Raw genomic sequence first — 14,396 nt, 5'->3', positions numbered from 1 at the left:
CATGGCCTTGCTCAGGTCTTGCAAACTCCAGTGTATTCTTGGTGAGCCCTGAGGAGAGTTTAACCCCGTAGAGTCCACCCTCTGGAACAGCCATTTCCTCCTCCGGGGGAACTCATCTCTCTAGACTTGAGATCAGTCATGATTGCCAAAGATCTCCAGGCTGCTAGAGGTGGGGAAGCCTATTTCCGAGAGCCTCTAGTGCACAGTATCTTTTTTCTTTGACAGATATACTGTCTAACATTCACAGAATAACAACATGTTTCCACAAGACACAATGAGCTGGTCTTGAGCTGAAGTGTAGACCTGCTGAGAGGGTACAATGCATGTCTGTGCGTTTCTTTCCTCTAACAAGCTGCGGGTGAAGATATAATAGGACCTCCACTGACAGCGTAGGAAAAAGGAAGACCTTTGAGCACAATGCGTCAGACTAGATTCCGCATCCACCAAGGAGAGTGAAGGGGTTTCAGTGTTGAGACGAAGAATAGCGGCACTGCCGGAGACTGTACTTTTCCAGACCAAGTAAACCTACTGAACACAATAGAAATAGGACACTCTGAACTAAGTTAACTGCAACTCATTCTATTTGTCTTGGCAACAAAGATATCCCACTTTTCCAAATTGTGCTCTGTTTAACATATCCCTTGCAGACTTTGAAAAAAATCCACATGCAATTAGGAATGTATATGATCCCTGAGAAGAGCCCTATGGCGCAGAGTGGAAAAGCTGCAGGACTGCAGTCTGAACTCTCTTCTCATGACCTGAGTTCGATCCCGGCGGAAGCTGGTTTCAGGTTGACTCAGCCTTCCATCCTTCCGAGATCAGTAAAATGAGTACCCAGCTTGCTGGGGGTGGGGAAGTGTAGATGACCGGGGAAGGCAATGGCAAACCACCCCATAAAAAGTCTGTTGTAAAAACGTTGTGAAAGCAACATCACCCCAGAATCCAAAATGACTGGTGCTTGTACTGGGGACTACCTTTACCTTTACCTTTTTATGATCCCTGGGCTACTTCAAACATGCCTGTACCGTATGACAAAACATACAACAGCAGAACACAGTAGAGCCAGTACCCAAAAAAGAACTGTGTAGCAAATTCTTTTTCCAAATTCTTAAATGATTCAATAGAATTTTATAACTCTAAAAATAATTAAAAACAAAATTCTTAAAGGCAAACAACAATACTGAAGGTGTGTAGGTAAACAGTCAGGTCGGTGGCCAAATTGTTCCAAAACAAGAGTCTCTCAACTCATTATCACTCAAAGTTCAATATAGGTAAGTCTCTATCTCATTGAAATCAATCCATGAGGATCCAATACCCTGCTGACGGTAAAAAAAGAAGGAAGTGCCTCCATGTTCCGTAGATGTCTCCGGAATGTCTTCGTTCCTTCTGGTAGAATTGAATCCATTTAAAATAACACTCCTCCCTCCTCTTTGCGTTTGTCGACTACACTTTTATGTGTGTTTTGGGACTGCCCGCAGCAACCCAAGCTTTATCAAGAGCAATGGTATTCACAAACAACTTCTACTCCTTCCTGCACGGTTTACCTACACACCTTTAGTATTGTTGCTTGCCTTTAAGAATGCACGATTTTGTTTTTAATTATTTCTAGAGCTATAAAATTCTATTGAATCATTTAAGAATTCTGGGGGGAGGGATTGCTACACAGTTCTTGAGTACTGTACCATATGACAGGCACATGCTTATGGCAGAATAGCAGTGTGTGTGAACAAGATCTTGGGGTACGAATGGACCGTAAGTTAAATATGAGCAGCCAGTGTGATGCAGCAACAAAAAAAGTTCTAAGTCCTCTTTCCTCTTGTTTCAGCTTCTCCCTATCCACGACCCATTAACCATGGGACTCAGTGAGCTGTAAGCACAACAGGAAGTATTATGACATCAGAAAGATGTTACAGGGAGAGAAGGAGCCAGAGTTCTGACCGTACCAGTGTGGAACTGCTTCAGATCCTGGAATGCCTGAGCGAAATGCAGATATATAAAAATTTTAATACGCTCACACCAGTGTTTCCTCTAAGCTGAGTTAGCGTGAGCTAGCTGACAGATTTTTAGCCTCCAGCTCACACATTTTTGTCTTAGCTCAGCCTACCTGTTCTGTCTTTTAAGGACCCTTTAAACCACAGTGTCCTTCAACCCATGGGTCAGGAGGAACAAATGATCCCAGAGCACACTAATGTATGCAGCTCACAACTTTAATGCCAGTAGCTCACAACATTAATACCAGTAGCTCACAAAGTAGAATATTTGCTCCCAAGACTCTGCAGCCTAGAGGGAACATTGGTTCACACATAAAGGCTAGAATCACGGGCAATAGTCCCATAGAGCATCAGGAGGAACAAAGAAACAAACCAAAGGGCAGAGTTGGGTGGAATCCTGCGTAGCCTTGCCTTGCAGACCAGTTGCTGATATCAGCATGCTTGCAAAGAGAGGCAGGAGGCCTGGTTCTCTTGGTCTGTATGCAGAAGGTCCAAAAGGTACGGTAGCAAAAATAGTCATTCCATAGGGGCTCAACAGCCCAACAGGAAGAACTCTGTGTGACCCACCCGATGTGGTCCTGACCCATGGGTTGAAGGACATTGGTTTTAAGGTCCTTAAAAGATGGAATAAGTAGGCGTGGCCAGTCCCTTCATATGACTTGTTAAACTCTTTCTAAATCAACTACAGTGAACTCAGGCCTATCAGAAATTAGGACCAGTTGCTTACCAGCAGCCGCTCCACCCCTGGGCTTTTGCTTTCCTTGGATCAAGTGATCGATTCCCCCAGTAGTCGTTGCACTGCCACGTTTTGACTCGTGGCTCCTTCCAATTTCCCCAGCAGCTTCCCGATCTCAAAAAAAAAAAAAAGGCCCAGTAGCCATGAGGGAAATTGAAGAGAGCTGTGGATCAAAATTTGCCTGCACAGCAACTGGTGGGGAAATTGATCACTTGATCCAAGGCAAGCAGAAGCCCGGAACAAAGCAACTGCTAGTGTGGAATCAGTCTCGGTTTCAGAGATTTGGACTGATTTCGCACTGACCCAACGTTGTTCTGATGTTCCTCTTTTCAGCGCGGCATCCTTCCGATTTCCCACTATCTGCTCTGACTGGGGCTTCAGCCTGCGTTGCCATTTTTGCGCAGCAAAGAGAAACTGGTTTTTAGTGGTTTCTCTTTGCCACGCAAAAATGGTGATGCAGGCTGAAGCCCCGAGGCAGAGAGTGGGAAATCGGAAGGATGCGGCACTGAAAAGAGGAACATCAGAACAACGTTGGGTGAGTGCGAAATCGGTCTTGGTTTCCTTTCCGTAAACCAGACTTAATGGTGTCCTTGTGATAGTAAAATCATAGTATTAGGGTTGCCAGCTCCAGACTGGGAAATACCTGGATGATCTGGTGGGGGTGAGGAGAGCCTGAGAAGTCAGCATCTGGGGAGGGAACAAACTTCATTGAGGCATAGTGCCACAGAGTCCCCCTTCCAAAATGGCCATTATTGCCAGGTGAACTGAACTCTGTTGCCCAAAGATCAGTTGTAATCCCAGGAGATCTCCAGCTACCACCAGGGGGTTGGCAAGCCTAGTTATCTTACAGACACATATTATTAATCTTATAGAACACTCTGCACATTAAATGTGCCATGTAAATTATTATCAGTATTCATGGCTGTTTTTGGTAGCAGGAACTCCTTTGCAAATTAGGCTATGCCCCTCTGATGTAGCCAATCCTCCAAGAGCGTATAGGGATCTTCTTACAGGGCCTACTGTAAGCTCTGGGAGGATTGGCTACATCAGTGGGGTGTAGCCTAATAGGCAAAGGAGTTCCTGTTACCAAAAAACGTTCTGTCAGTATTATAACGTCTTTTAGGGAGGAATCCTAAACAGATCTACATAGAGGTAGGTTCTATTTTATTCAGTGAGGCTTACTGCCAGGAAAGCATTCTAAGGATTGTAGCCTAATTTGCCTGAGGATTTCAAGTATAATAATAGAAGCTGTAGGAGGACCTACAAAAGACAGGTTGCCCAGGGTAATTTCTATCACCGCACATCACCTGCAAAGGAGAATTTTACCGCACATCCAGTGCAAACATGGAGCAAAATGTTGAGAAAATAGGGTGCCTATGACCGCTATGTTTCTTTCCTTAAACATCTCTGCTCTGGAGTAAATAGCAAGAAAAGCAGCAAGGTAAAAGTAGTCCAACCGTGATGAACCGGGGGCAGGGGAAATGAAATACATTAAATGTCTATTGAGTATATCTGGAACAAGGCAAGAAATACCACCAGAAAAGTAATAAGGAGAGACAACCACTGAGAACTGGATGCAGTCAACAGCATCACTGAGGTTTTATTTGAAGAGTTTCCTTGGGGTGATAGAAAACTTGGAAAGGAAAGGAAATGAAGCTGTTTATAAAAACTTAATAAACTACATGTTCTAATGTTGGGGGATGGCAATTTTGCTGTCTACATTCAATGCGGCCACAAACCCAGGAGAATATTGCTAGGCGTATTATTCTTGTCTTAGCATTTACGAGAGAATACAGTTTTGCTGCTGCTATTCTCTGCTTTGTTTTTTGACCTATTTTAGCACTCCAAATGGAACTGAAGGCAAATGAAAAATACTCTTCTCCTTTATCAGAGTAGGGTTGCCAAAGCAAGAAATATCTGGGGACCTTGGGGGTGGAACCAGGAGACATTGGGGTGGAGCCAGGAGCAAGGGTGTGACAAGCATGATTGAACTCCAAAAGGAGTTCTGGCAGTCACATTTAAAGGGACTGCACTCCAGTCAAATGCCTTCCCTCCATTTGAAAATAATGAAGAATAGAGGCACCTTCTGTTGGGGCTCATAGAATTGGACCCCCCTAATCCAATCTTTTTGAAACTTGGGGGGGGGGTGTTTTGAGGAGAGACTCCAGATGCTATTCTGAAAATCTGGTACCTCTATATCAAAAAACGGGGGCTCCAGAGCTCCAGATACCCACAGACCAATTCTCCATTGTTCCCTATGGGAATTGGTCTCCATAGGGAATAATGGTGTATCCAGCAGACATTCCCCCCCCCCCCATTTTCTGATGACCCTGAAGCAGGGGGAGGGCTTCCAAACTGGGGGATAAAATTATCTTCAATACAGAAGAAGACCATAAAATGTTTGAAAGATAAATCCTCTTAGCAGCAGGAGGGGAGGGAGAAGGGAAATGTTTTAGCCAGCTGCCTAAAAGAAAGACAGGTAGGCACCAGGTGAGCACTGCTGGGGCAGTTCACCTCTTGTACTGCCTGTAGTGGACTGCTTGCTAAATTTTGTAACTCAGTCTCATTCACTGTCGGTTGTAAGTTTTCTCTCATTCTTAGTGCATTGTCTTAATTTGCACAATCAGTTTTGAGTCTCAGTTAGAAAGGCAGACTATAGATGAATTCAATAAATAAATAAGAGTGGTTGAGGAGGATGGATATGCAAAGTAAGATTAACACAAAATTTGAACTAGGAAGGCTCAGGATGAAACAGGACTCATGACCCTGGCTCACGAAAACGTATGCTGGAATTAAATTCTGTTAATCTTTGGGTAGGGTTATCAGGTCCAACTCAGGAAAAATCTGGGAACTTTGGGTTGGGACCTGGAGACTTTCCCATTCCCAGTAAATAAATAAATAAAATACAGCAGTGCAGTTCCTCTAAATTCAGTCTTCATTTCCTCCTCCTCTTTTTTGCCTTCAAATGGTTCCACAGCAGCTGCACTTCCACTAAATGAAAGTGAACTCACTCACAAAGCAGTCAAAATAAATAGTTTGCAAGCCCACAGTTTTGTGATCTCACTGGGGCAAAGTAAATCGCTTTACTCGTGGGAGTTGCTGAATGTAAAAATCTGCTGTATTTCAACAAACTTCTTCAGACTGCAGTCTAGGAGGTGGAGTTTTCCTCCATCCCATAATCAGGTCCTAGTTAACTCTACACTATCCATTTTGCTATACACACAACTTCTGAAAGGAATGCAAAACAAAGGGACTGCTCTTGTCTCTCTTCATTTCTCACATACTTTACACACTCCCCGGGAAAAGCCACATGGCTCTGCCTGCTTGTCCCACCCATGCAGCTTTCACATTCTGCTGAGTTTTAAAGGCATACACATTCTCCAAAACAGAAGCAGTTTGTAAGCTTCTTATAAACCTGCCAAGATCAGAAGGCACATGGTGCCTGGCTGGCAGTGGGGAGGAGCCTGCAAAACTAGGAGATCCACCACTGGGACCTGGGGGCTGGCAAGTCTGTTGGATACCATGAGACTCCTGTTTCATTTTGCTGGTACAAACTAATTCAGCAACCAACAGGAGATTTAGCAGGGTGGGGATGTGTTAATAGGTGTTGTGCCAATGCAACAATGTCATTTCTGCCATGAAAAATGTGGTTGCAGCATCAGCACTGCTTCTGTTTCCCCACACACACACACGTTTTTTCCCTGCCATGTTTTTTTTTTTTGGGGGGGGGCCTGAACCAGTGCTTGTGTTCATGTTGTATGGAACAGGACAGCAATATCACCAGAACTTTGAATTTCCTCCATTTTGACCAAGTTCCAACTTGCCATGGGACCTCAGGCTAGGCTTCCCAACCCTCCCGCCCTGGCGGGGGACCCCAGGGTTTCCACCCTCTTCCCCCGCTCCCCAAAAAAACAGAAGCGGTGGGAGGGGGAAATGGCGCCGGGGAGCATGGCGAGCTGCCCGATCCTGGGTGCTGCTGCCGCCCCCTCCCCACCCACCGCAGCTGCTCCTCCGAGATGGGCCCAGGCTGAGCCCATCTCGGAGGAGCAGGCAAAACCAGAGAAGGGGAGGGCGAGGCAGGCCAGGAGCATGGCGAGCCGCGAATCCGGGCCCTTCTAGGACCCGGACTTACGACTCGCCACGCCCCCGGCCTGCCTCCACCCCCCCCCCTCCGCTTCCACCCCAGAGGCGGAGCGGGCAAGGCCGCCGCGCCGCTGCCGTTCTCTTCTCCGCTCGCCGTGGCTGCTCCTCCGAGATGGGCGCCGTTTCCCCCCTCCCCCTAGCTCCACCCCAGTGTCTCCTGGCTCCACCCCAAAGTCTCCTGGCCCCACCCCCAAAGTCCCCAGATATTTCTGGGGTTGGACTTGGCAACCCTACCTCAGGCAGTTTTCTTTTTATTGGCTGACGTTAGTCCCGCATATTCTTGTCTATTATAATATCTTTGAGACCCCACCCCCCACAGCTTGCTAAGTATTAATGTGACAGTCTTGCAGTTTTACTAGTGGCATAATTTTCTTTTATTAATCATGCTGTGATTTCTATTGATATTTATACTGTGATTTTATTGTGTGGCTCAAGAGCTCCATTGAAGGTGCTTATTGGTAATAAAGGAAAGGCACAGTCAGGGCCAGCGTGTGGGACTAGGCGGGGTAGGTGGCTGTCTAGGGTGCTACCCCATCTGGGGTACCACCAGATGCCCCCTTACTCCCCTTGCCCCTTCCCTTCCAGCCGCTGCTCGGCTATTGCACTCTTTGGAGGCTTCCTTAGAAGCCTCCGAAGAGTAAAATGTTTTAACACCACCCAGCCGCTTTCAAGCCAAAAGCAGCCACCGCGCTCTTTGGAGGCTTCCTTGAAAGCCTCTGAATAGTGCAGTGTTTTAGCTGCGCCCAGCCACTTTCAGGTTGAAAGCAGCCGAGCAGCGCCTTCCCATGAAGGCTTGAAAGCAGCCAGGCAGTGCAAGGGGAAAGCGGTAGTGCAGCAACACTCTTGTGTGCCGCCCGTCGCTCTCTCTCCCTACACCGCCCTCCACAATGATGTCACTAGTGACATCATTGCTGCACCTGTGTGAAAAAAAACTAAAGGGAGCTTGGGGGGGTGCAGAGCAGGGGTCTGCCGGGAGCGACAGTGGATGTGCTATGAGCTTTCCTCACAGCTGCCAATACCAAGTTTGCCTCGTTGCTCTGCCACTACCTACAGCATGATTCAGTGTCCTGGTGCTTATATGAATCATCCCTCAGTGAACCAATGTTACTAGAGGGGAAACAAATCACGCCACTGTTGTTCAGTTGTGTTTCTTCACAGTGTTCCCCATTAAGAACAGCAGTGCTGTACTCAATCTTCTTGTTCTTTGTCCACATTAAGAGAGGCCGAGCCGTTCTCAATCCTCTTTTTCTCTCGCCATTATCTCTTGGCACTACCTGAAAGAAACTTGCTATTTCCAGCTCCATTTTTGAGTTTAAGGAAAAAAAACCTCGCAGCCTATTTGCTCTGTCAAACGAAACCGTTATTTGCAATAAATTCCACGGGCAACTTTTATTACAGCATCTTGTTTGCAGGGCCATAGCTATATTCTATCAGAATTTCTGTTATAAATTTTATTTTATTGCATTTATCACTCAGTGGTGTAAAGGGCCAGCTGTGCTGAAGATTCTTTGATAAGCCGCAACCCCACAGGGTATTTTAATATAAAATACAACCTAATATTACTTTATCCTTACTGCCATGGATTGCTGCCTTAATGTGGCGAGAGGGCTTGCGTGGGCCAGCCAAAGAGCTTGAGGCACATCTCCCCATTAGCCAGCCCAGGTGTACCCCCACAACCCCTAGATCACGTGTGCACCCTACCAGCTGGCTGGCTGGACAGCACATAGGGTTGCCAGCCTCCAGGTGGGCCCTGGAAATCTCCTGCTTTTACAACTTATCTCCAGCTGGCAGAGGTCAGCTCCCCTGGAGAAACTAGTAAATACAACTGGAACTGGTGTCTGTAGTGAGCTATATGTAACAACCACCGGAAGCAATGAAACTCTCACGTAAAACATGCATAAATGCGTTCTTTTAGTGCAAGCTAAAATAAAACAGAACTTAAGGAACACTTAAATACTTAAGACTTGACATTTCCCCACACAGAGTCTCACACATCTCTTAGAAACAAACTTCTTCAAAATAGACGTAATGAAGATGTGGGTGGAGTCTTCGAGTTTGTTAGTGTTCCACTCTTGAAGGTACGGAGAGAATAAGGAACCGCTTTTGAAAGGAATCTTTGCGGTTTTGCTTATCAATACTTCTTCAGCCTCTTTCTCCTGACGTTACACGGAGCCACAACTCAGTTCTTTACAACATGGATCAACGCACGCTTTCATCTGCTGCTACCAGCTCTCCCGACTCCTCCCCTGAAGTCTCCAGGTATTTTCCAACCCAGACGTGGCAACCCAAGCAGAACATGCACACCCCACACTGCTAACTGGCCAACCAGCCCAGGCACACCCCAGGCTGCCAGCTGGCCCTGGTGACTCAGGCAATGCTGGAGCTGTGGGCGCAGCTGGGCTGCCTGCTTTTGGAGTCTCTGCTGCCCTCTGGCACCCCAAGCAATCACATAGGGCCACCTCTGTCTAACAACAGTTAATGAACAACTAAACATTGATCAGTTACCAATCTCTCAAACAATATCTTTTTTTTTTAGAATATATTTTTATTGATTTTTCTGAATGTTTTATGACAAGATTAAAACAAATAATTCAAACAAAACAAAACCACAATCCAGCCTTGCTGACTGCTTACATTTCACAGCCAAATTAATTCAGAGCAACCAGCTTGCTTTTAATAAGTGAGAAAATTGGAAAATTTATGGGTGTATAATTTCCCAATAGTTCATCAATGTTCTCCAGTACCGGGAACCAGCGATTGTGATAGTCCGAATGTTGCATCGGTATCTGCGATTTTGTCCATCAATAAATGTGTCCAGACTTTGGTAAACCAGTCTTTGAGTGTGGAAGTTCTTGTTGTTTTTTTCCAACACAATGTTATCGATGTCTTTGCTGCTAATAACAGTATAGCGATAAGGTCTTTGGAATCTGCGGAAATGAAAGGTCATTCCAAAGGTTCAAAAGTACAGACTGTGGGTTCCCTGGGATTACATATCCAGTGATATCTTTGATTTTAGAGATTGCCTGTTGCCAAAAAGAATGTATAAACTTACACCCCCACCAACAATGATGAATGTGCCTCACAGGAAAATATCTCGCAGGAAAACATCAGTACAGTCAATGCAAAGTAAAAGTCATTAATTCTTTATAGACTGTACTATGAGTGTTTTTAGCAGCCCCGTGGCGCAGAGTGGTAAAGCTGCAATACTGCAGTCCGAACTCTCTGTTCACGACCTGAGTTCGATCCTGGCAGAAGCTGATTTCAGGTAGCCGGCTCAGATTGACTCAGCCTTCCATCCTTACAAGGTCGGTAAAATGAGTACCCAGCTTGCTGGGGGGGAAGTGTAGATGACTGGGGAAGGCAATGGCAAATCACCCCGTAAAAAGTCTGCCGTGAAAACATCGTGATGTGATGTCACCCCAGAGTCGGAAACAACTGGTGCTTGCACAGGGAACTACCTTTACCTTTTTATGTGTTTTTTTTTTCCAGATTTGTTTTGTTTTGCCAAAAGAAAAGTCTGTCTGAGTAAATCTTAATACAAGGATCTTAATCAGACAGTTGTGAAAAGAAATTTGGGTAACTGGCTATGATAAAGCAGTGCTTCACTGTCTCGTCCCTCAGAGGCAGAAAATTCACAGAAGACTTCGCATAGCGTCTTTTCCTTTGGAAGCGTGGTCACTGGAGATTTAGGGGACATAGTGGTAACACTTGGCTTGTTTTTCGAACGTACAGGGTGAGAAGAAGAAAGAAACAAGAGGCATGCAAACAGCCAGCGTGGGCAGCAATAGTCCGAAGGCAGACTGAGAATCAAGAGAGTGGTTCTCAAATGACTTGCAATGCACAGAAATTGATACTGGGGAGCCCATTTTCAAATGGCACAGTATGCAACTGATTACCTGGAAAATGACTGCGCCAGTATTGTAGCGTGGATTCTTTCATTAGCATTCTGTGCTGCTCTGAGGGAAGAAAACAGCAAGGGCTTACAAAATACGAATCTGGCCTTAGTCACTGGCCAGAGAACCGAGGACTACTTTAAAGTCATACTCCTCTCCCAGGAAGAGCATTAGCAAAGGGACATCTATGAGATGGGCTTAGCCCTCCACCAGAAGACGAGAGGCTGCAAGAAGTCTGCTTCTCCCATTTGCCTGCAAAGAGATGCAGCTGACCCATGGCTCCAGGACCAGTGTTCCCTTTAAGCTGAGTCAGCGTGAGCCAGCTCACAGATTTTTAGCCTCCGGCTCACACATTGTTGTCTTAGCTCAGGAAGGATGACCCCAGAGCACACTAATTCATACTGTAGCTCACAACTTTAATGCCAGTAGCTCACAATTCTCAGTGAGTATAGCTATACAGTCACAGTGTTCCAATGTGTTTCTCTTTTAGAATTGTGTATCAATATAATTATTTGTATTGACGTACTCAAAATAGGTATATCTCATTACATATGCTTTACCCATTTTCACTATATTTTATTGTATTCCTTTTTCCTTTGGCAAACTAGAATTGTGTTTACATGTTAAAAAGTAAATGAGGTGGATGAGAACATCACTATCCAATGTATTTCTCTTTTAGCTGTATTGACACACTCAAACAGGGACTTTGGTTGCTTACCCCATTACATATATTGAACCCATCTCCCATTGTCATTGACAGACAATCTCACATTTTGACATACTACTGTTTTGTTGCTTTCGCATGCTCATGCTACTCAGATCAAAGGTTTGCTCAATTTGTTAAATTTTACTATTTTGTCATTGTACCATTTTACATTCTAAACCACTGCCTACCAGATAATTTCACTTCACTGTCATTGGTTCTTAAATCTGTACCATGTTGCATTCTGGGCCACTGCCTACCAGCTATGTATGGCTCTGCTCAGCTATGTATGGCTTTGCTAACTGTGCTAGATTCCTTGTCTGATGAAGTGTGTTTAAGAGCACATGAAAGCTTACGTTCTAAATAAAAATTGGTTGGTCTTAAAGGTGCAACTTGACTCCTGCTTTGTTCAACTTTAATACCAGTCGCTCACAAAGTAGAATTTTTTGCTCACAAGACTCTGCAGCTTAGAGGGAACATCGTCCACCACCACGCCAACTTTTCACCCATGAGATTAGGACCAGGCTTGTAATTTTTCCAGTTCTCAATAAGCATGCTGAGAGCTTCTGCATGGACACAATCAGCAAGCAAAATTACCTTACTGAAAGTTCCTTGATTCCATGGGAGGTGAGCTCCTGATTGTCCCCTGCAACATTTATGTTGTCAAAATTCCCCACCGTGTGGTTTTGTGTCTGGCAGTAGCCACTTGCGCTACAGGGCTTGGTGACAAATGGTGCAAGGAAAAACAAGGAGGGGAAAGAAACTTGAACCCAAAAACTGGAGTAAGAAACCTGAAAAGTTAATATGTAATTAAAGGACCAAACATTAAAAAAACAAACTGTAAAATAAATCATAAGCCAACCATTTAGGGGACCATCATTAGCCTCTATCCTACGTACAATCATAAAACCACAATGGGAATCCACTTAACTTGACCTGACGTGTTTCTACCTTAACTGGTCTTCTTCAGAGGTCAGAAAAGTAAGCTCATAATACAGAATACAAAAAAACCATAGAACAATGGTGGACCGCAAGGAAATTGAATGAAGTGACAAAGGCTTAAAGATATTCTTGAGGCCTCTTATTCTACCTCCTTATGTCCTAATCAAGGGCATACATATTGCATCCAGTGTCTTATTGTATGCCACGTGGTCCAGAATTGATCAAGATTAAATGGTGCAAGCCAGACTACAATAAACCACTGAATTTATGTATTTAGAGCATTGATTTAGAAAATGGAAAATGTATATGCCTCCTCTTCAGACACCTGCTTGTGATGGCTGAGAGCTGTTCAAGTCATTGACTGATATCCCCAGGGAATCCGAGTTCTGTTTCCCACCTTTAAGAGAACATGCTACTTCAACTGTTCCACAATTCCGTAGGTCACTGTTTCCTTTCCTTTGCTTGTCTTTCAGGATCACCACCACGGCTGCATGCATGATGGATCTACGCAGATATCCCCTGGATGAACAAAACTGCACACTGGAAATTGAAAGCTGTAAGTGGTCTCCCCATCCTACAGTCAACATTTTACATCAGTTTTGTAACAGAACAGAATTTACGGTGGACAAGCAGGGTTGGTAAATTTCAGGCAGGGCCTGGAGATCTCCCAGAATTACAGCTGATCTCCAGAGTACAGAGATCAGTTCTCCTGAAGAAGCTGTCTGCTTTAGATGGTGGTTCCTGTGGCACTGTTCCTCATGGAGGTCCCTTCCCCCTCAGAGTCCACTCACCACTGTCTTCATCCCCCAAATATCCAGGTGTTTCCCAACATGGAGCCGCAACCCTGTGGACAAGCCATGTGGTATACTAAAGCCAGTGTATCGTGCACTTTTCAGTGATAAACATCCATCTAAATTAGGGTTGCCAGGTCTGGCTCAAGAAATATCTGGGGACGTTGGGGGTGCAGCCAGGAGACTTTGGGGGTAGAGCCAGGAGCAAGCATGTGACAAGCATGATTGAACTCCGAATGGAGTTCTAGCAATCACATTTAAAGGGACCGCACACCTTTTAAACACCTTCCCTCTATTTGGATATAATGGATAGGGGCACCTTTTTATGGGGCTCACTGAATTAGACCTCCTGGTCCAATCTTTTTAAAACTTGGGAGGTGTTTTGTGGAGAGGCACTGGATGCTACGCTGAAAATTTGGTGCCTTTACCTCAAAAAACAGGGGGCCCAGAGCCCCAGGTACCCACAGATCAATTCTGCCTTATCCCCTATGGGAATAGGTCTCTATAGGGTATAATGGAGTGCCCAGCAGGGGGAGAACATCCAAACCAGGGGATCCCCTGCCCCTAACTGGGGATTGGCAACCTACTCTAAATTTGTGGGATTTCTCTGATCTGTTGATTCATCTATTAGGGGCAGTTTTACATTGCTGTCCTAAGCAGGGGCTGATTCCGCACTCATCTTGGTCCGGGGCAGGCTTCTGATTTCACACCAGTTGCTCCGTGTCGCCCTTTTGCGTGGGGTGAACCCTTGATTTGCCCCACCGCAGTATAAACCTGAAAAAACAGGTTTACGCTGCGGAGGGGCAAATCACAGGTTTGCCCCGCACAAAATGGCAGAGCGGAGCAACTGGTGCGAAATTGTCAGCTTGCTCCATGCAGAAATGGAAGCCTGCCCCAGACCAAGGTGAGTGCAGAATCAGCCTGAGTTACAACTTTCTATGCCCAGTGACCTTAATGGGCCTAAAAGAGTATAATACAGTTTGTAATTGCACTGTGAATTGGTGAAGACAATTTTTCATAGGTGGGACTAATGGCACACTATATATATATATATAAAGATGACTTGGCTCTGCTATATTCCTTTTAGAAGAAATGAAAAAGAATATTAAAAACAGCTTTTTCCTTTTAGCAGTGGATTCTGTTTGCTCCATTGCAAATCTCTCAGTTGTGTCTGTATCTCAGAAAGGCATCTATTTT

The 14,396-nt window shown here is 45.1% G+C and overlaps 1 protein-coding gene across 1 annotated transcript in view; it reads left to right on the top strand.

Annotated features, from left to right (window-relative positions):
- The window catches only part of GABRB1 (gamma-aminobutyric acid type A receptor subunit beta1), a 187,813-nt gene that overhangs the window by 137,034 nt on the left and 36,383 nt on the right, over positions 1 to 14,396 (top strand). Inside the window, exon 5 of the mRNA XM_060247298.1 lies at positions 12,882 to 12,964. Coding sequence (XP_060103281.1) covers positions 12,882 to 12,964 — 83 coding nt within the window. The remainder of the gene's footprint in view (positions 1 to 12,881; positions 12,965 to 14,396) is intronic.

The sequence above is a fragment of the Heteronotia binoei genome, chromosome 9 (genome assembly GCF_032191835.1).
Source record: "Heteronotia binoei isolate CCM8104 ecotype False Entrance Well chromosome 9, APGP_CSIRO_Hbin_v1, whole genome shotgun sequence".
NCBI lineage: Eukaryota > Metazoa > Chordata > Lepidosauria > Squamata > Gekkonidae > Heteronotia > Heteronotia binoei.
Note: the sequence above shows the minus strand (reverse complement) of the source record. Positions and strands in the feature narration are given on the sequence as shown.